Raw genomic sequence first — 22,404 nt, 5'->3', positions numbered from 1 at the left:
ACCATTGAGTTATGGGTGGTTCGTGCATGTTATGATTTGTTATGTTTGGTGACCTACTGATAACCAAAACAGTGACCATAGGGCCACCTTCATTTGGTGTATGGGTAGACTTATGCCCAATCTGACTCCAACCAGAGCCATGAAAACACTCATTTCTTTTCTGGTGACAAAGCATGGAAGTATGAGGCCCAGGAGCTTTTTCTGTCTTGTGGAAGAAAGAAATTCAGAAGAAAGAAAGAAGTTGACAAGGAAATAAAAGCACAGATGCCATCAGAGAGCCCTGGATAATTCTGGGCTTCTGGTTCTAGGCTGAATTGAGAACAGCCTGCCTGGCTGCCTTTCCTGGTCAACTAAATCCTCCCTTACCCCCACTAGTTAGTTTGAGCTGGGTGTTCATCACTTAACAACCCGTAGGCTCCAATTAAAATCCTGGTTCAGGATTCTCAAGAGGACTAAATCGTTTATATAACTATACCTTATCCATGATCAACCCTCCACAAAGGGTCCTATTTTTCTCCTTTCCTTTTTCGGATGCACACCCATACCTCAGAAGGCTCTGTGGTTAAAGGGGGAATGAAAGAGAGATACCAAGTCCATAACTTCTAGGGTTTCCCTCCCCTCAGCTATATTGTGGGCTACTTGAAGATGGGACTGTTTTATTCATATTCCTGACTTCAGGGCTCAGAACAGGATCAAGCTCAGAAGAGGGACTTTTAAAATGTGCATTGAAAGACCAAGTGATGAGATGCTGTGTGTTTGTCTGAGGCAGGAGGGAAGGATGGATAGACAGTTATGTTGAGACAGAGAAGAGGGAGGTAGAGGGCAGTCGCACCGGATGGTCTCATCTCTTCCACTGTTGGGCCTTCAAACTTCCACACGACACTTTCCCCACCCATACCCACCCAGCCCAAGCTGCACATGCAGGCTCCCATGCTGGTGGGACAGCTGCTCCAGACACATTCTCTGTCTTCTCCCATCTTTCACCCTCTTTTGCTTGTGCTGCTCTGACAGCCCAGGACCCGCACTCCACACTTGCTTTGGGTCCCTCTTAAGCTCAATGTTCTTCTTGATTCTCCTCTTAAAGAGCCAGACTTTGGATCTTTCCATATGATTTTTGGTGTAATTTACTATTTCAGGTTAGGAGACCCTACTGCCTCTCCTCCTGGTCCCTCGTTTGGTTCCTTGAGTGGTTAAGAGGAATTAAGTTACCCTCCCTCAAGGGTGAAGTGTGTGTGAATGTTAGAGGTCATCAAACTTCTCAAATAATGTGGAATAGTTTTGACTTAAATCAAAGGCAGGCTTCAGGAAGGCTGCATGGTATTAGGGATCAAGAGCCTAGCTTTAAAATCAAACTGCTGTGAGTTCAAACCCAAGTTCTGCTTGACCATTTATTAATTGTGCAAATGTAAACACATTGCTTAATCTCTCTGAGACTTGGTTCCCTAATTGTTCTGAAAATCTGAAGTGAAATATGTAAAATGCCTGATCCAAGGTAGGTGTTCTGTAACGAAGTTCTCCATGGTGAGGTGACTTTGGAATGTGGCAGGTCACATGAAGGAGCTTGAACTTGATCAGACTATGTCACTTTCCTGCTTAAAACTTCATCAGTCCCTTTCTTTGCACTTAGAAAACCCAGGGCCTTTACTGTGACCCTGTGGGAACGGCCCCCATCATATTAGCTTCATGTAACTCCCCACCTTGGACTTACCATGTCTGAGAATAAGCAAACTCTATAACCTTCAACTCATTTAAATTATTGCTCATAAACTAAATGTGGTGGCACAATCTGTAATCCCAGTGACTTGGGAGGCTGAGGCAGGAGGATTGCAAATTCAAGGCCAGCCTCAGCAATTTAGTGAGACCCTGTCTCAAAATTAAAAAAAAAAAAAAAAAAGTGCTGGGATGTAGCTCAGTGGTAGAGAGCCGCTGGGTTCAATCCCAATACGCCCCCCCCCCCCGCTTTTTTTTTTTTAATTTCTGTTCATCAGGAATGTGTGTGCAGGAACTGTTCATGGAGTGAGGTAGGATGGGGGGTTGTGGGGAGAAAGCAAAGTATCTTTCTGCCTTTGAGTCAAAGACTGCTGCTTTGTTCTGCTTTGACTGTACCTTTAAAAAGAAGCAATGTGGTGGATACCCAGGGTATTTTCTTAGCACCCATTTCCTTTATTCCCCTCCCTAAGATTCCCTGATGGCAGTTGGTTTGGACACCTCCATTGTTTGCATATGACTAACACCACTTCCAGCTCCTGGAAGGGTCCAGAATAGGTCAACCGATTAGCATTCTCTATTCTGTCCCACAGTGATTGGCTCAGGGGTGAGCAAATCTCCAGTAGGTGTGGGTGTGAGGGAGCAGGAAGCCCAGCCTGGTGCCCCACTCTGCTGGGCCTGCCTTGAGAACAAAGCCCACGAAGCCCACGGCACAGAGGGCAGAGTGGGGCCACTGGGCCATGTCTTGCCGAGAGACTGGCTCTTCTGAGTTTGGGGGGTTTTATTTATTTGTTTGTTTATTTATTTATTTTTGTTGTTGTAGTTGGACACATGCCTTTATTTATTTTTATGTGGTGCTGACGATCGAACTCAGTGCCTCGCACATACTAGGTGAGCGCTCTACCGCTGAGCCCCAGCCCCAGCCCTCCTTTGAGTTTTTAATTTGTGTGAACTAAGTTACTTTTCTGGCTTAAACCAACTTGAGATGGGTTTTCTGTCACTTTTAGTAAAAAAATTAAATATAGCATTTAACAACCATGGGGATAGTCTCTGAGCATTTGAAAGGTTACCTTGATTGCAAATCACCTTACAAAACTTATGAGAAAGCTGGAATGGTTATATTTATATCAGACAAACTGACATTAATACAAGGAATATTACCAAAGATAAAAGACATTTCACAATGCTAAGAGTATCTATTTATGTATCTATTTATGAACAAAACCTCATCATCCTAAATGTGTAAATGCTAAAAACAGAGCTTGAAAATACATGAAGCAAAAACTAACGCAACTGATGAGAAAAAAACAAACCCACAATTTATATTAGTTTTCAATACTCTTATCAATTTGTAGGGAGAAACTAAACTTATAAGACATGATTTTTCAACCTCCACACCACTGACCTTTTTGACCGGATCTTTTTATTTTTAACTGACCAGATAATTCTGTGCTGGGGCTGGGGGGCTATCCTGTGCACTGTGTGGCGTTCAGCAGCAGCCCTGGTCTCTGTTCATTTCCTAGGACTGCCCTAACAAAGTGCTGCAACTTGAATGCTTGAAACAACAAAAACTTATCAATTCACGGCTCTGGAGGCCAAAAGTCTGAAATAAAAGCTGTGGCAGGGCCGTGCTCCCCCCAAGACCTTTAAGGGAGAATCCTTTGCCTCTCCCATTTTCTGGTAGCTAGTCCTAGGTGTTCCTCAGCTTGTGGCAGGGTCACTCCAGTCTCCACCTCTGTTCTGAAATGGCTGTCCTCTTGTGCATCTCCATGACCAAATTTTCCTTTTTTTTTTTTTTTTGGTACCAGGGATTGAACCCAGGGACACTTAACCAATGAGCCACATCCCCAGACTCCTTTAAAAAAATTTTTTTTATTTAGAGACAGGGCCTTGCTGAGTCGCTTAGGGCCTCACTAAGTTGCTAAGTGAAAGAAAAGTGGCACAGGACTGATCACACACGCCTGAGATAAGAACTGATCGCATACACTTGGGATAAAGACTGACCTCACACGCACCTGGGATAAGGAGTAATAACACACACACACACCTGGGATAAGGACTGATCGCACACACCTGGGATACGAAGCAGGTTCATTGTCAGGAGCCTGAGAAGGCTGCTCTGGGCAGAGAGAGGGACAGAAGCAGTGAGGAGGGACAGCAGCAGCAACTCTTGAACCCTCGAACGTCACCTTTATAGGCTAGAATCACGACTGCGCACTAGGGCGGGCTTGGTCTTGACTGACACAGCCAGCATCCCCTGATCTTGTGGAAGGCAAGTTTGTTTCTTGGGAGCAGAGACAGGCAGTTTCCTATCTCTAAGATAAGGGGTTATCTTCTCAAGGAAAGAACAAGGAAACCAGTATGTCCCCATCTCAGGGGCAGGTGAGTGGTCTCCTGTCTCTCAATAAGAGAACAGGGAGACACCGGCTCCAGGCCGGCAGGTTTTATCTCAGGCTACTTTCTATTTCTTGGGAATAAGAACCATATTCATACAGTGGGGGTGGGAGTAAGGAGTATGCTGCAATGATGCCAACACTAGGCTGGCTTTGAACTCAGGATCCTCCTGCCTCAGCCTCTCCAGCCGCTGGGATTGCAAGTGTAGCACCACTGTACCCAGCTAAATTTTCCTATTCTTATAAGGACATCAGTCATATTGGACTAGGGACCATTCTAATGAACCCATCTGTAAAGACTGATTTTAAATAAGATCACGTTCACAGGTGATGAGGGTTAGGGCTTCAACATTTCTTTTTAGAGGACACAATTCAACCCACAACACTCCCCAATAGGTGTCAGTGGCACCCTTCCCAGTTGTGAAAAACTGAAGTGTCTCCAAATGTCCCTAGGTGGCAAAACTGCTCCACTGAGAAGCACAGCTACTGGAGATGTGAATAACACCACCAACTACCTTCGTCTGCTTGACACTCATAGAACTTCATACCCACAACAAAAGAATATACACTCTCTTCAAGTGCAAAATAGACCATGTCCTAGGCAATTAGCCTCAATATGGTAGCTATTTTGGTTTGGATATGAGGTGTCCTCCCCAAAGGTCCTGTTATATTCAGAGGTAAAATAAGTGCACTGTGACAACTGTAATCTAATCTAGTTTGAATGGACTGATTGGGTGGTAACTGTAGGCCAGTGGGGTGTGGCTGGACAAAGTGAGTCACTGGGGGTGTGCCCTGGAAGGGTGAATCTTCCTTGGGGCCCCTTTAACCCTCTCCCTTTCTCTTTCTGATTCTTGACTCCGAAGAGCTGAGCAGCTTTCCTCCTCTGGGGATTTCCTCCACGTTGTCCTGCCTCACCTTGGGCCCAGAGCAGTGGAGTCAGCCATCTATAGATTTAGACCTCTGAAACGGAGAGCCACTTTTCCTTTCCTAAGCTTAGTCAGGTATTTTGGTCACAGTGATGCAAAAGTTGACTAAAACAGTAGCCACCTTCCAAGAGGGGCTCCCCCACTCCCCCTGGTATTCATATCAGGGTTGGTTCTTTGGACAAATAGAATGTGGGAAGTGATGGTGGGTCCCTCCCAAGACTGGTTTATAAAAGAAAAACAAAAACAAGACAAATGCAAAGTTCAGAATAGTGATTTTCTTTGAGTGATAGAGGGAGATAGATTCAGAAAGGTCCCTCCAAAAAAGTGTATTTCAAAGTTATCAATGATGTCATTTTTCTTAACTATATGGTAGGTAGAGAATGTTTATAAATATTCTTTAAACCATATATACACTTTATATGCACTTTTTTCTATGTAGATATATTTCACAATAAAAATTTAAATGTAATTTTAAACATATATTGGACTGAACCCTGTGATTTGACCATGTGTTTCATATAAAAGGACACATTGAAAACAAAGTATAGAAAGGTTAAAAATAAAGGATGGGACTGTGGTTGTAGCTCAATGGTATAGCGCTTGCCCTACCACATGTGAGGCACTGGGTTCGATTCTCAGCACTACATATAAATAAGTAAATAAATAAAATAAAGGTCCAGCGACAACTAAAAAAAAAAAAGGGGGGATGGATGAAGTTATATCAGATAAACAAAAGATACAAGTAGATAGTCATTTTATATCAGATATATGTAATCCTTGACAGAAATATTATCAGCCATGACCTTTATGAGCTAAATAGCCTAGCCACAAACTATATAAAAAGTATATATATAAAGTATATATATAAAGTAAATAATATTATTTTAATTATTATAATTCCAGAAGGTCTGGAAGAGAAGGTCTCATACAGTTTAGTCTCCTGTTTGTAAAGGTCTCTTTTGTATGCTGTAAAGGCATCGCTAATTGCAACCAGTGATCATGATACGGAAAAAAATTGGAAGAATTCGTGGACTGTATCACCCTCATACTTCTTGCTTAGCTGCCCAGCTCTATGGGTGGTGTGTGACCACTTTATACTCTGGAGGACCTAGCGAACACAGCCAATTTTGTTTCATTAAAATAATGGAAAAAAAATGACGGGAACATAATTTTTAAATTTTGTTTTAAAATTCCATACCGTAAAATTTTAGTAAATAGTTCTGTGAAATTTTTTTGTTTTAATTAGTTACACATGACAGTACAATGAAGTTCTGTGAATTTTGACAAAGGCATAAAGTCATGTAAACACCACCACAATGAAGATGCTGGACAGTCAGTTCTCTCATCCTCAGAAATGCCTCCTACTAACTAAACACACACACACACACAATGAAACGTCTCCAAACCAGGTGCATTCACACCTGCCTGGAATCCTAGTGACTCAGAAGGCTGAGACAGGAGGATCACAAGTTTCAAGGCCAGTCTCAGCAACTTAGTGAGACATTCTCTCAAAACAAAGTAATAAAATGGACTGAAGATGTGCCTCAGTGGTAAAATGCCTCTGGGTTCAATTCTCAGTACCAAAAAGAAATGCCTCCTGCTATCCCTTTGGTCAAATGCTCCACACATTACCAATCCCAGAAAACCTTGATCTATCCCCAATCCCTGTAGTCTTTTCCAAAATGTCACATAAATGGAATCCTATGGTCTTTTGAGTTTGGCTCCCTTTACTTGGCATAATCACTCTGAGAACACTCCCAAGCTTGGGCATCTATGTATAGTTCATTGCTTTTTATTGCCAAGTAACTTTCAGTTGTATGGGTGTACCATAATCTGCCTATCTATGTACCCCTTCAAGGGCATTTTAATCCTCCCTGTTTGGGGGGATTATGAATAATGTTACTGTGAACATTTATGTTCAGAGATTTTGTGTGAACGTGCTGTCATTTCTCTTGGGTAAACACCCAGGGACCACTGGGTCACATGGTAAGTGTATGTCTGACTTTACAAAAAACTGTTCAGGGCTGGGGATGTGGCTCAAGCGGTAACGCGCTCACCTGGCATGCGTTTGGCCCAGGTTTGATCCTAAGCACCACATACAAACAAAGATGTTGTGTCCGCCGAAAACTAAAACATAAACATTAAAAAAAAAAAATTCTCTCTCTCTCTAAAAACTGTTCAACTTCTTTTCAAAAATGGCCATTTTGCGCTTCCAAACCTAAGTATTGGATACTTGGCATCCTCAACAGCTTTTGGTATTTAAAGCTTAATCTTAACACATCAGTGTAAGTAAATGACAGCACACACACTTCCAATCAAGTACATAGTACACAAAGATTTTGACAATGTAATTACTACACAGCTATCACTGAATCAATACTTCATCTCATTTTTGCACAAGACAGTGAAAACATCTTTATTTCGAGAATCTGTGGAAGATCTATATATCCCCAAGTAGAAACTGTACTACAAGGTAATAACTATTGCAATGACAAAAGTTTAGACCATAAGGAAAATAAATAATCGTCTCGAGGGTGCTTAACACTTGTAAAAACAACTACTGCTCTGGATCAATGAGGAATTTTTTAAATTTAAAGATTACATAGAAAATAATGAAATAAGAACCCCCATTCAACAGACTCATAGGTTGGACTGCTTTTATTAGTACAAAAAAAAAAAAAAGTAAATTATGCTGGGGTTGTGGTCAGTGGCAGAATGCTTGGCAGGCATGTGTGAGGCACTGGGTTCGGTTGTCAGCACTGCATATAAATAAATGAATAAAAAAAAAGGTCCATCAACAACTAAAAATATGTATTAAAATATGTATTAAAAAAACCCCGGTAAATTTTCCTAATTAAAAGGAAAAATCATTTCTAAGATTTTTCCTTTTAATTTTGAGACAGGGTCTTGCCAAATTGTCTAGACTGACCTCGAAAAGAAGGTCTCATACAATTTAGTCTCCTGTCTGTAAAGGTTTCTTTTGCACGCTGTAAAGGAATCGCTAATTGCAACCGGCGATCCTGATATGGAAAAAAATTCGAAGAATTCCAGGACTGTACAACCCTCACACTTCTCGCTTAGACGCCTAGCTCTATGGTTGGTGTGTGACCACTCTATACTCTGGAGGACCTAGCGAACACAGCCAATCATCAGACAACTTTACATGCACATGGTCAGAGGTGTGGTTTTTCTATTGGTTAATAGCGGTAAAGCCCACCCCACCACTTCCGTTGTGCTCCTTTAAGTAAAAGCCACAGGCACTTCTCAGCCTTTCGGCGGCGGCAAGGTGAGGTGCCCTCTGTTCTGTTGTGTGGCGGAGCAGGCCCGGGACGTGGGTGGGAGGCTTTCAGCCAGCCGTGATGACATTCCAAATAAAGCACGTGTTAGACTGCTGACGCTGGTGATGCGAACTGTAGTCTGAGCCGGCTGTCGCGGCGGTGGGTGAGGAAGGGCGGGCGGGTTCACTCCCTCTGACCCACTGCTGTTGCTTTTGCAGGTCTGGCCTTGCGGAGGACGTCGGATTTAATCGATAATTTCAGCGCTTCCGCACTCCCTAATTTCCAACCTTCTCAATAAAATGATTTGACCCAGAGCTGGTGTGTGTGTCTCCCTCATTGGCGACGCGTTGCCTTTGAGCCCCTGCTGCGCCTGCGCGTGGCGCCGGGGGTCAGGCTGCAGCGCCAGAGGACGTGCTCGCGCATAACTGGGGCCGCCTGCCTCTCGCTGGCGGCCCTTTTAACCGCGAGCTACATGGCCATGCCCAGGATCAGCATCGATGCTGCTGGAGGTGGGCAGTTTAGAGGGAGGATTCAGCTGCAGTGTCCTGGGGGATGACGGAGATAGCCATAGGCCCCACTGCGTATTTTGTGTGAGTGTACCCGTTATTTTCCCAAATTGCATACATTTGTTGCTCCACTAAGTCCCAAGCCCTAAGTATGGGATTAGTGAGATGTGCGGGTTTAGTTGCATGCTGTGGAATGGCAAGAGGGGAGACTGATCTTGAGCAATAGGATTTGATGGGAACTGGCTTCGGCCTGGATCTGAGTTTTAGTTTCTGGCTAAGGTGTAGCTGTGATATAAAAAAGCTGGCAAGTGGCTTGACTACAGTGGGCCTAAAATTTTGGGGAAGCTAATTATCCCAAGAAACCTGAGCAACTCGGGGTGACTGAAATGCATTGTACCTAAAAGACCACGCAACCTCACAGTTCTCCAGTTGAGATCTTGCACTTGGCCTAGTGTTAAAGGGCAAAAGAGATTGGGTTCTCAAAATGTGAAGTGAGGAAGAATGAGGACTCCGATTAAGTTTTGGGGGTCATTGTATTGATTGAGCCACACAAGGTGGCAAAGATGCCACATAATTGTACTGATGCTTTAGGGAAGCAGGTCTGGACCAGTTTTTCCTAAAACCGTTCCAGTTTACCTGAGTTATTAACCAAAAGAAGTCTCCTAACCTTTCAAAAAGTAGTCAGATAGTTCCATCTTTAAAAAACCCACTGTTATGTTTCTTCCGGAGGAAGCTCAAAATCATTTTGTACAACGAAGGCTTCCTCAATTATTCTGACACTTAAAAGGACTAGTACAGTGACCATCCAGTAAATGAAGGCTACTATTGCCAGGCAGCGGCCCAAGTACCCAGCATTCTGTATTCTGTCCTTATCTAAACAGGATTTAGTAGAAATAACTTAGATGCTTATCTAGTATTGACATGAGATGTTTATTTTGTGAAACAATGCAAGCTATTGAAAATCCCCACATACTATTTTTAAGTGCAATAGGGTACAGTCCTGTAATCTCTACACAGTAGTGCATCTAGTCCTTTGCCTTTAGTTATTGCACAAAAGTTATAGACCAGTGAAAAAGACATGCGGACTCTTACAGGTAAATCAGCCTACACAATGAGAAATTAGAACAGTACACTGGGTGGAATGGTCAAATAATTTAAGTCAAATGTTTTAATGGTGCAATAATCAAGGGTTCAAATACATTTTTTCAATATATTAATTTCTTTAAAGTCATGTTCAGGCAAGGTGCTGTTTACAAAACCACTATTAGCTTTGTCCACAGATGTAAGTTTTAAAAGTTATCCAAGGTAATTGACATTGGATGCAGCTTTAAACAATAAATTGAATTAAGTTTACTTCTCAAAACAAATTATACAATTAGCCCCCAAACTTGTAAACTAAACATTATGACACAGATGCACAAAATTAGGTTGGCAACATTAAAGAAAAGTCACATGTCTGTTTTGAGATGTAGTGTTTGATGTTGAGCAAATGTTTGGTCTTGACTCTTAAAATAATTATACAGCAGTTCTCTGTTTGGCCATGAGAAAGGAACTGCCCACAAAACTCCCAGACCAATTAAATTAACAAAGCATTCAGATTCCTAAATGAAGCTTTCTGGAGCACACAGGAAATGCCAGATGGAAAGACCATGGCTCTGGCTTTCTGGCCCCACCCCATCTATACTAGGAGATACAGTCATTATGTGCACTGTTCGACTTTGTCACATAAGCTCATGTCTTAGGAAAACAATCAGGATTAGAAGGTGATTGTACCTCACTGGTAAAGGCTTGGGATGGTTTGATCTCATGGCTTTGCCGTTAATAATGTTCACATAAATCTCACTGTCTCCACCCCAGCTGAAAGTGTTAGTGTATGTATTCTATGGCTACTTGCTTCCAAAATGCACAATAATCATGAAAAAAAAGTTACTATGCCTGTCTCTTTACCAACAATGAAATGGCTCACAAAATTCCACTCCACACAATACCATGTTGACATTCTGGGAATGTGGAGGGCTGCAATTGTGTACAGTGTCGAGTGAAAAAGTTCCATTGTGCATCAGCTGCCTGAGGAAAAGCTTTGGAGGAGTTGAGGAGGCAAGGGGAAGCCTTCCAGTTGAACAGCTTTGCTCTGAATGTGCTTGTTTGCTGCCACAAAAACTGGTAGACTTTTTAAAAAAGCCACGATGTGAGTCACTTAACTTCTGGACCCATCATGATGTTTCTTCCGCTCTCCTTTGCCAAATCAAAGCTTTGCAGCAGGCAATCCAGACACCTGTCACCGGATGCGGGGAATGACACCTCACAGTGGAATGGGCACCAGCAGGCAGAGGGCATAAGCAGTCCTTGAAGAGACAACAGCTGTGGCACAAGTAAAGGCCAGGACCACAGCACAGATGGCAGCCACGAACCCCACACCTGGAGCTAGGTCTCATAATACTGGGAACATCTCATCTTCACCCATCACAGCTGGTCAGCAGCCTCCACAGGCGGGTCTTTCAGGAGGCAGGAAGTAGAGCGAGGGTCCATGGCTGAATGCATTATAGGAATATAAACATCATCCATGTTTGGCATGACAAAAACTTTCTGTAGGGAGATATTAAAGAACAGCCATGTGGAATAATGCTTTGTTAGGCTGTCCCCCTCTTTTGTTCTGATAATTTTAGGCTTTAGACAAGTTAAAAATATATGTATATGTGAGAAAAGTTTACCCACACATTTCAAACCAATTCCTCCACCGTGCTTTAGAAAAAGCCAAGGAATTACACCAGTGCATGAAGAACCAGTATGTCAGTTCTGAAGCAGAAACACTGGATAAAATAACAAGCATTCAACAACATTAATTTAGGAGAACTGGATTAACTGCTGACAATATTTCCAAATTATGTCCAGAACACATACTCCAAGTGAATGTATTTTATTTATTTTAAATGTTATCAACAAAATGTAAGTTAACTTTTTTTTTTTTCAAACCCAAACCACACAAAGATATCTATAAAAGAAATCCTACTACAGTTAATGCCCAAAGGATAATCTGGTTGATTATAATGGTGCTTTGCTTGTTTATAAAATAATTTTATATATGAATTTTGTCAATGCACTCAATCTTCCATAATTACTCTTACAAAAGCATACACAAAAAACCAAGTGAGGTGCTATGGTAGAGAAAAACAGCTATCCTTCCATTTCTCAACTTGTGTTGAGTGCACCAGCATCCAATCTCTGCCCTCTTTTCCCTCCTCTTGCTCCTTGGAGTCCAATAACCCCTACACTAAAAGGGATGACCCACCCACCCAAATTCCCATGTAGGACCTAGGGATACAAGAGAAAGGAAAATATTAACAGCATGAGAGTCTTTTTCCAAACTAGGTTCAAAGAACTTTCCCACTTGGTGATAACAGTAAGCTTTTTCAGAAATGGGTTATCAGTTATATTTAATCTCTAGCTTAAAATTTTTTTTTTTAGTTATAGATGAACACGATGCCTTTATTTATTTATTTTTATGTGGTGCCTCACACATACTAGGCAAGCGCTCTGCCACTGAGCCCCAGCCCCAGCCCTCTAACTTTAAATAACAATATGATTTTGAAAAAATCTTAAAATATCCCATCATGAAAAGGATGTAGGTCTTCTTCAGAATGTAAAATTCATTACAAAGTAAACAAGTTGTTTGCTAGTTCACAAAAAATTGAAAGACAACTATGCTTCAAATAACTTATTAAGGAGCTGGAGGTACAGCTCAGTGGTAGAGCACTTGCTTAGCAGGCACGAAGCCCTGGGTTGATCCACTCACTACACCACAAAACAAAACATCTGATCAAAATGTGGTGAGAATGGCTCATTCCAAGGCCTCAGCTACACTGCATTATGTCTGATGGCAGAATACAGAAAACAGGCGTGGAGAATGCACTCTGGCTGAGCAAACTCCAAGGATGTAGAAGATATCTGGAGAGGGGCCTGATTCCTCTTGGACTCCCAGGGTACTTGGTCCCTAGGACATGGAAGGGTTTCCACAAATGTCTGTTGAACTGAACAAATTGAGCAAGGTATGAATACCACAGCAGGGCAGGGAGCGACTTCCCTGAAGGCAGCCAGGTGTTGCCAACTGGTCAATTCCAAACTTTACATGGGAGGGACAAAGTCCAGAGAGTCCCAACTGGTTTACTGGTACAAGATGTCATCATTTGGCTCTCTGACCCACATCCCTCTGAAGACTACTTAGTAATGTTCTGTGAATATGCCTCAGGGCTTTTGAAACTGTACTTTTTTTTTTTTTAGTAGATGGACACAATACCTTTATTTTGTTTGTTTATTTTTATGTGGTGCTAAAGAAGGAAACCAATGCCTCACATGTGCTAGGCAAGAGCTCTACCACTGAGCTATAGCCCCAGCTCTTGAGACTGTACTTTTGAAAATGGTTATTAATTGCTTTTAAGTAATAAATAATTTTTGGAAAAATGGTAACAAAATATACTATCATGAAAAGAAAGTAGTCTTTTTCAAAAGGTGAAATTCATCACAAAGTAAACAACTCCTTTGCTAATCCACAAAGTCCTGAAGGACAACTGTGCTTTAAAGTATTATTGAGGATTGAGTATTACTGAGGATTCAGTGCACTGCAAAAATTCACACATAAAATTATCTTATAAATGAAGCACTGTTTTATGCCCATGTTTAATCATATGTGTTGTCTCTGGGATGAAGGTCCAAACTAAGTAGTTTGTTTTATTTTATTTTCTCTTTTTTGGTCCCAGGGATTGAACTCAGGGGCACTTAACCACTGAGCCTATCTCCAGTCCTTTTTTTTTTTTTTTTTTTTTTTGGAGCAAAGTTGCTTAGGGCCTTGCTAAATTGCTGACTCTGGCCTTGAATTGTGATCCTCCTGCCTCAGCCTTTGGAGCTGTTGGGATTATAGACACGTGTTGACATGTCCAATAGGTCCATGGTTTTCACTGGATTCTCAAAAGAGGATACCTGACCCAGAAGTGAGTTCAGGACCTCTGTTCTACCCAGAGCTTTCATACTTGGAGTGAAACACAGATAACACTGTGGGTTTACCTGAAACTCTTGCTCTAGTTTCTTCTCTATCCAGTCTGTCACATGAACTAAAGTCACTTCTCTCTCTCCAAGTTTTGGCCGAGCTTTCAGCTCCACATAGGGCGGCTTCCGGAAACCATACCTTTTTGAAGAAAACAAGTAATAACCACATTTAGAAGCAGAGAAAAGAAGTAGACAAGCACTGATGGCAAGCACTCCTCATTCACATGGGACTTTATTACTACTTGAAGTGCTCTCTTATTCTGAGAATCCCTTCTAAAGCCAATTCAGCACAGCAAGAGTGAATTGTGAGTTGCCTGTGTCCTCTGGACAGGGCTATGATGGATTTAGATCAGTTTTGATGCAATGGGAAAGCCAGGAAGCATAAGTCCATGATCTGGAAATTCTTTTGTGGTTTTTGTTTTCCCCCCAAATAGTAATTTGTTAAATTTTCATAAAATAAGATAATGTATATTACAAAAGCCAAAACATAAGGGTATAAACTGGAACTTGAAAGACATAGCCTTTCTTTGAATGTCAACTCCAAGAAAGGACCATTGAGAGGAGTGGGGTCAGTTTTCCCCACATCTTCCTAAGCATGCGTAGACAGAGGACATTTTATAACCTGCTTCTTCTCCCCACACTCCACATTGTATATTTTATGGCCTCCTGGGAAGCAGACTGGCACTCGGAACTGTTAGCAAAGTAGACAAGACACTGTGTGCTATCATACTACCTAAGGATGTTAATCTGTCATGAACCAGTGTCTTAGAAATACAATGTCAAATTGCTACAAACATTTCTAAGTGCTCTCCCTATCTTTAGTTATCTCTGCAGTTCCACAGCAGAGAGTTCAGCACTGGAGCAGTGATGGGCAGCACTAGCCGAGAGGCCTTTATTTTGTCCCTTACTGAGCAGTGCCATTTATAATTGCTAAATCTAAAAGGCTGGCAGTAAGGAGAAGAAATATTTTACCAACTCAATGTTTAAAAAGAAATATTTCTAAATGATAAGATTATGGTCTTTTATTTTTTGTCTTTTCATCATACTCATTTTTCAATCTCTCTCTATCTAACCATATGAGTTTTAGAAAATAAAAAGGTGTTAAGTTATCCTGGGAAACACCAGCGTTATCATTCCTCCTCTGATTATTTCTACAGAGCCTCCTGGATACAGTGGATATGCACAGCATGCTGGTTTCCCTCTGGGATGGATCACAGTTATAGTATAGTAAGAGTGTAGTTTATGATACAATGCAGTTCCTTCTGCAATTACTGTATATACTATACCTACTGTATAGGATTTAGATTGCCAAATTTTTAAAAAACTTTTATTTTATTTATTTTTATGTGGTGCTGAGGCTCGAACCTAGTACCTCACATGTGCTAGGTGAGCGCTCTACCTCTGAGTCACAACCTCAGCACAGATTGCCAATTTTAAAACTGAGATTCACAAAGAGATGCTGGACTTATGAAAAATTTATTTCAATGATTCTCAACCTTGGGTTAATCACTGCAACTCCCCCAAAGCCTGACCTATGGGCCAGGCATATCTGTATTTTTAACAAGTCCCCATGTAATTCTAACCTGCAGGTGGAGATGAGAACCAACTTCTTGGATAGACCTCCTACCACAAGCACCAAGTACGTGTGCTCCAGCCTCCTGGATGTCAAGATCTAACTCAGGATTCTCTCTAACCACCTGGACTTTACTTGGATGTGTAATTCCCACCTGCTGAGTGGGGAAAATGGGCTCCTACCCCACCAAGAAGCTGTGAGAATTAATCAAGTGGTACGGTCAGAGAATACAGGACAGAGAATACCAGTTTGCTACAAAGGGCAGCTGTTATCACTGGTAGAGGAGTAATCTTTAGGGTGGAGGAGGATTGAGAATAAAAACAGCTCATCCCATAAAATTCAAGCATTCACCTTAACTTTTTCTGACATGTGAAGATGGATCCTTAAATGTGAATTAACCATTCACAGAAGAAAGCTCGATCAAATTTACAATGAATACTGGGGTTCCATGAAAATAGTGGGAAAAAGCTCCTGTCCATGGTACTTGCCCTAATCCCAAAGTTAAGCAGGCTGGGTGGGATGTTTATGGTCATGCAACAAAAGGAATCACTTGCTGTCTTTGAGGACCCTCCCCGTACCATATTCGGTCTGTTGGGGGTGGTGGAATGTTGACCGCCAGGGTTCCTCGACATTCTTGTACTTCAACAGTTAGCAGCAAGGGGGTATTGGAGACTTCTTCAATCTTCTTTTTAATGAACTCTGTCTCTGTTGCTTTTTGGAAATATTTTGACTTGGTGATTTTATCAACAAACCTCATAATCTTACTCGTTCGATGACCTCCAACGTATCTTCAGACAAGGAACAAAACAGGATGTTAGTATAGGCTTTGCTCTTTCACAAACAAAACCTCATGGCTCTGTGTTCACCTTACTTGACAGCAGTTTCTCAACCATGGCACTCCTGATTTTCTGGACTAGGTAATTCTGGGTTGAGGGGGGGTCCGTCCTGTGTACTGTTGAATTTTTAGTTGTCCCTGGCCTCACCTATTTCAATGGCAACAGCAGACTCCCCACTCATGACAATCAAAAATCTCTATAATATTGGCAAATGACCCCATGATGGGAGTCAAATCTCCCTCAGATGAGAATTAAGAGCACCTGACTTGACAATGGAGAGAGTTGGACAAAGTCCTCAATTTGGAAAAGCCACCCCCCCCCCAACCCTTATTGCTGTTCAAGTTGCTGAATACAAGTTCATGTCTTCTTAAGTGAAATCCCACCATCTCCAAACAGCAAACGGCAAACCAGGCTGCACCAATAGGGATACAAAACAGTGACTCACTGCCTGTCTTTGGGAGGTGTCATATAAACTCTAAGGTGCAAGCACTTTTCAAGGGGCTTGGAACTTCTTAAAGGAAAATGCTACATCAAACTGACAAGCTAGAAGATCAAGAAAATAAGCTTCTGTGTCAGGCCATATCTACCTAAAACGCCCTGAAAAGAGGGGATATTTGTTTTAAAAATCCTCCACAGCTCCAGAGCATCAGGAATACTATGTGTAAAGGGAAAAGTCTTTTTCTTTCTTTCCTTTTTTGCAGTGCTGGGCATCAAATCTAGGGCCTGTGCAGCTGGCCAAGCCCTCTGTCACTGAACTGCACCCCCAGCCCCAAACAATCATTCTTAAGAAGATCAATTAGTACATTTAAAATAATGCACACAAACTTTTTAGCAACAGCTTCTCAAAGGTTCTCTACCCATCTTTTCTAGGATTTTAAAAGTAAATAAGTAGATATTTTCTTTTTCCTTTTTTTTCCTTCAGTATTGGGTATTGAATTGAACCCAAGGCCTCATTCATACAAGCAAAGCACTGTACCACTGAGCTATATCAGCCCTTTTTCAAACTTTATTTTGAGACAGGGTCTCTTTAAGTTGTTCAGGCAGATCTTGAACTTGCCATCCTGCTGCTTCAGCATTCCAAGTAGCTTGGGATTACAAGTGTGTGCCACCCACTCAGCTAAATCAATATTTTTATACAAAAGTTTCTGAATCATCTGACTTCTCAGTAATCTTAAGTTTCTTCAGCTCCCTTTTAATAATTCAAAGATCCTTATAGACAGGCTGTTTAAGCACTCTGATAATTCTGCTATCCAAGTAACAAAGAGAGCAAAGAGAGCCCCTAAATGAAGTTCATAATCTAGAAGATCAGCTAAGTCATTCATATTTAAAAAATACACCCAAGATATCATCTGAATGGTTTCAGCTTTGTAGGGACTAGTAGCTCCAGGGCAGCAAGTGGGTCCAGCTTCAGGAGAGGGAGGTTCTCTTCTCTCCACTGGGCACCAGGGGGAGGTGGTGTGCAGGGTAGGCCCCTCTGAAGATCCAGGGAGGGCTCTGCACAGTGAGCATGCAGTTCACCTTCTCTTGCTGTGGGAGTACCCACAGCAAGAGAGAGCCATGGTGTCAGTACCCTCTTAAGAAAGAAAAGCTATACAAGTCTTTTCTCTCTGTGACTTGGAATTTAAACAAGCCACTGACACTGGCTATTAATGCAAAAAATCACTCAACTCACTGTTAAGGAGGAAAAGATTACGGAGGAAAGAGGGGAAAAAAAGGTTTACTCTCAACTTGCCACCCTGACCCCTGGAGTCTCCAGAAGCCCTTATCCACTTACCCCTCAGCCCCTGGGAGGAGCTGTTTGTCTCCCCCACTGGGATCTGATGCATCATCTTCATCAGAGGAGCCAGCACTAGAGGATTCCTCATCACTGTCGGCTAGACAGTAAGCCCTGGGCCTGCAACTGAACAGGGGACAGTCAGCAGTGCAGCTGGCCCACTGCTCTCAGAGCACTTGTATGCATGTCCGCGCATGCCCAGACACACACACACACACACACACACACACAGAGGCTCAACCACAGGGGATCAAGATGGCACCTCTATTACACACTGTCATTGTCTCCAACCAACCAAGAAAGAGGCCCAATCCAAGAGTGCAAGGATTGACCTGCTTCCCCAGGAGACTCCAGCACCAAGTCCCCTAACAGGATTGAAGAGGACTTGGGCCCAGAAGAATTTGCTTTTGAGCATGCGTCAGGACAGGTGGTGATTTTGTCAGTAATGCAGCAGGAGCCAAGTGGGAGGGTAAATGGAAAGTATGGATGGTTGCAGGAGTGAGGTGACAGCTAATGCTGGTAACAGAACCACCTCTCACTGATGATGAGGACATGCGGGCAAGTCCCTTGCCTCTGGCTGAGTCAATAACTGTAGTGCTTCCTGTTTTCATTACCTCCCAAATTAGTTTTGACCCAAGACTCCTTCCTAGTGAAACTACATATCTATCTTACCCCCCCACACCACCTGCCCCATCTCTTGAGGGTCACAGAAAAAGTCAACAACCACAAGGTGTAAGTCTCAAGGGACTTGAGGAAGCAAGTGACATGAGAACCCAGGGACTTTCATGGAGAAGTACAAGTTTAAAGATCATTCCTTTTACTAAAATAACAGAAAGCCTCACCAGAGAACAACAATCCTCATTAATTTCTCTGGGTTGGAAACTCCAGTTTCCAGAGGCATCGGCCTACTGGATCAGCAGCAGAGGTGAGAGACCAAGGCTCCCTGCTGAGGGACACTGGGGGCTTCCTAGCTGACCTTCAGCTCCACCAAGGCAGCTCTCCCTTCCTGGATTGTGGCTTTGCCACAAACAGTACTGACAGGGACTTGTCTCTGAGGCTCAGGGACTAAATCAGGATAAAATGGATGAGGGAGAGAGTTCTTCTGAACAGAATTAGGCAACCAAATGTTCACTAAGCAGAGGTTGGGCCTTAAATTGTTGATAAGGACAAAATTATCGAGATAGGGTAATTTTACAGTAGAGATAGGCCCTGTCTTCCTGCAGCTGCAGCTCTTTGGTTTTCCTCTGACACCGTTCTTGGGCCACCAGAAGCCCACCAGGGCAGTCATCTCCTGACCATTGAGGACATGGGCAGAGTGCACATGCTGTTGTGGCCATGAAGGGCCAGCAGTACCCCCGCATCATGTACAGGAGGGCAGGACTGAAGTCGCCACATCTGAAACAGGAGCCCAGCTGTAAGAGGATCCCAAGAATGTCCTCTCTGGAAGGACATGAGGATCTTGCTCAACCCCAGCTCTGAAATGTTAGAGCCAGCCCTAGAGCCAGCAAGCTGGACTTCCACAGTAAAGGGGAGCTCTGTCTGCAGAACAAACGCCCCTCATCCCATCCCCCAGCAGCACCTGATTGCCTCTCTCTCCCTCCTTCCATCACAAGCCTGGCTAGTTCAGGAAGGGTTTCTGGGCACTGGTTGTTCACAGAGCCATTTCAGAGAATTCTGTGGTTAGCAGCCCTCACGGAGATCTTTCAAATCCAATGTACAGCACAAAACATGATTCACAAGAGAGCCTAACCCCTGTGTCTTGAGATGAGGACAGTCAGAGATGTAAACTGCCAATCCACACACAGCCACCCTACCTCTCCATCAGAAGACAAGTGGCTGTGCTCTTTGGCTCTCAGGCCTTGCTCTGTTTCGACAGGACAGGGTCTGCTCCCCATCCACACAGCACAAAGGGCTGCCTGCAGGACCTAAGATCAGAGGGAGATCTGCTGAGCCACTCCCTTGTGTTCCCATCTGTGTGTGTCATTTGGCAGCTCCAGACCCTGGGCAGAAGATGCCAAAGGCTAAGCCTGCAGTGAGCTCTCAGGTTCCCTAACTAATCCTCTGTAGTACAGAGAACAGGACAAATTTTGTTGGTCTGAAGTGAGGAATTTAGATAATGCTATATCAGTTAAAGCAGATCAGAAGATGTGAAATTCTGATTTTGACCAAGTGGTACCTTTAAGGTCTGCACTAGGAGCTGTATTATGCAACACCAATACTTCCAATAAGTACTGAGCCACATGTGTGGCTCAATGTTTGGTTGATATTTGTTTATAACTAAACATGCATTTTATGATCTTGACCTCATGATGCCAGCAAGAACTTCAGAGAAAGACACACTGCACATCCTCATAGAAGATGTGTTTGAAGGTGATGGGCCTAACAGCTTTAAACACACATGAGAATTCCATATGAGTGTGCTGCCCTCTCAGAGAGCCACCTGAACAGGCTTGTTCCAGTCATGTGGCCTCTGCTGCACATCTTTTTGGAATGTGTTTGGGGTCAGGCACAAAAAAAAGTGATCTTTTTTATCACCAATGCTTTGCCTTGAATGAAAAAAAAATTTTTTTCTTGGTTTCATAATCACCATGACCTCTGACAAAGACTAGTTATGTCTATACCATCTACAAAGCAAGATGACTTGCTATCCCTCAGGATGGTTAAAAGAATGTCAGATTCCTGAGGCAATTCTAAAATGCAGCTTAAAAATGCTCTAAGTGAAGAGACCGTAATTAGATTCTGCAGCCCTATAAGAGACCACATTTATAAAAAAATGTTCTTTAACTTAAAGGAATTCAGTCCCATGCCTCTGCTGCAGACACACATGAGTACACACTCATCAACAAGACCAAGTCACAGTGGAAACTGCGAGTTCTTGGCTCCCAGAAGGTCAGGGGTCTGGGGGTCGAGGGATGGTGAAACAGACCAGTGACCCAATATGGAGGTCAGAGGGGGTCGCCCGGTGAGAACCTGCACACAGGCCCAAGCTGCAGTAGTGAGGAAGGAACAGGCCAATACCTTACATGCAGAATGCTTTCCTTTGATCCATATGGGTCCTCTTCAGGTCCTTTCCTAAGGTTTAGTCTGCTCAGCTCACTACCTGAATTCCTTTTTTTATTTGTTCATTTGTTTTTTGCAGGATTGGGGAGCAAACCCAGGGCCTTGGTGTGTAGGCAAATGCTCTATCAGTGAACTATATACTCCCAGCTCTTGAATTCCATTTCCAATACTTACTGATGTTAACTATAATGTATGACAAAAAAGCTATCTAGGAAAGGCAAAACCTAGAAGAAAAATGTCTATGAATACACAGTGGGCACACATTTCAAAGGGAAGGGACTTCACTGGAACAAAACAACACAGATTTCGATTTCTCCATCTTGCCCTCAGATGTCACAGGTAACAACAGACTTCCTGCCAGGAAGAGACTTCTTCCAGGTGGAGTAGCATCTCCTCAGAGACTCCCCAAAGTATAATCATTTGCACACTTGAATGGGCACTGAAAAAAGCAAGATAAAGCTTAGGCCCTGCCAGAGCCAGACACTGGAAACAAACCCCTGTGTTGAGTGTGGCCCTGGACAGGTGATCACAGGCTGAAGGGAGGCCTGGGGAAGAGGGCCACTACTGGCCCATCTCACAGTCTGCTCTTTGGAGATTTAATATTAAGGAGAGTGTCAGTAGCAAAGATCACATGCCTCATAAAAGCTACTACGTGTGCTGCCTTCTGTCTCTCCTCTGCCACTTTGCCTCAACGTGATCCCAACTGCTCACGACTGAAGAAGTGAAGAAGTGGATTCTAGAATCACTTCTGGGATTAGGTTCTTAACCACAGATGGGTTTTTAGAGGCTCCCAGAAACTTTGAGTCAAATGATGCCTGTGGAGGCATCTTCTGAAAGAAGACTCCAGAGTGCTCAGGATCACCAAGGGGTTCTTTTTGCAAAAAAATGATTAAGGATCCATTTTCCTAGGTCTTTTCCTTCCCAGATGAAGTGCTTTTAGATTATATACTTTGCTTTTTTTGAGGGGAAGAGAATATTGGGGCTTAAGCCTAGGGCACTTTACCTCTGAGGTACATTCCCAGTTCTTTTTATTTTTTGCTTTGAGACAGTCTCACTAAGTTGCTGAAGCTCGCCTCAAACTTGCAATATGTGTGCCACCACACCCAGTTTTGCTTTTAAGAATAAATGGCAGGCAATTACATATCGATATATAATTTAACATCCTCACAGGAAGAAGCAAAACATTTTATAACAAACTCTTCTAGGAAAAAATATACTTTAGAAGTATATTAAAAATTAAATTTGATACCACCACATTCCTAAAGCCGAGGGTTTTCTCACTCAGTCTGGAGACCATGGCTTGCTTAGGAA

At 42.7% G+C, this 22,404-nt stretch overlaps 1 protein-coding gene, 1 long non-coding RNA gene and 2 other non-coding genes across 7 annotated transcripts in view; 3 read left to right on the top strand and 1 right to left on the bottom strand.

Annotated features, from left to right (window-relative positions):
• Positions 1–8,237: 8,237 nt before the first annotated feature.
• Positions 8,238–16,005, top strand: LOC124081550 (uncharacterized). Its single transcript, XR_006848074.2, has 3 exons — positions 8,238–8,312; positions 8,523–8,894; positions 15,440–16,005. It is a non-coding gene; the product is annotated as an uncharacterized LOC124081550 (long non-coding RNA).
• On the top strand, positions 8,380–8,449 carry LOC124081554 (small nucleolar RNA SNORD104). Its single transcript, XR_006848076.1, has one exon. It is a non-coding gene; the product is annotated as a small nucleolar RNA SNORD104 (small nucleolar RNA).
• Positions 8,649–8,780, top strand: LOC124081556 (small nucleolar RNA SNORA76). The gene has a single exon (XR_006848078.1). It is a non-coding gene; the product is annotated as a small nucleolar RNA SNORA76 (small nucleolar RNA).
• Positions 9,948–22,404, bottom strand: part of Tex2 (testis expressed 2) — a 106,752-nt gene continuing 94,295 nt past the window's right edge. For 2 of the 4 annotated variants that reach the window (XM_046427711.2, XM_046427712.2), the window contains exons 9-12: positions 18,034–18,159; positions 16,002–16,211; positions 13,869–13,989; positions 9,948–11,396 (exon numbers count right to left, since the gene is read on the bottom strand). In XM_046427711.2, the coding sequence (XP_046283667.1) occupies positions 11,274–11,396; positions 13,869–13,989; positions 16,002–16,211; positions 18,034–18,159 (580 nt within the window). In that variant the 3' untranslated portion in view covers positions 9,948–11,273. The remainder of the gene's footprint in view (positions 11,397–13,868; positions 13,990–16,001; positions 16,212–18,033; positions 18,160–22,404) is intronic. The other 2 variants (XM_058573725.1, XM_058573724.1) reach the window with 2 other exon arrangements.

Source organism: Marmota monax, unplaced genomic scaffold (genome assembly GCF_021218885.2).
Source record: "Marmota monax isolate L192 unplaced genomic scaffold, Marmota_monax_Labrador192_F-V1.1 WCK01_AAM20220418_F8-fsc00285, whole genome shotgun sequence".
Lineage (NCBI taxonomy): Eukaryota > Metazoa > Chordata > Mammalia > Rodentia > Sciuridae > Marmota > Marmota monax.
This window is presented reverse-complemented; position numbering and strand designations above follow the sequence as displayed.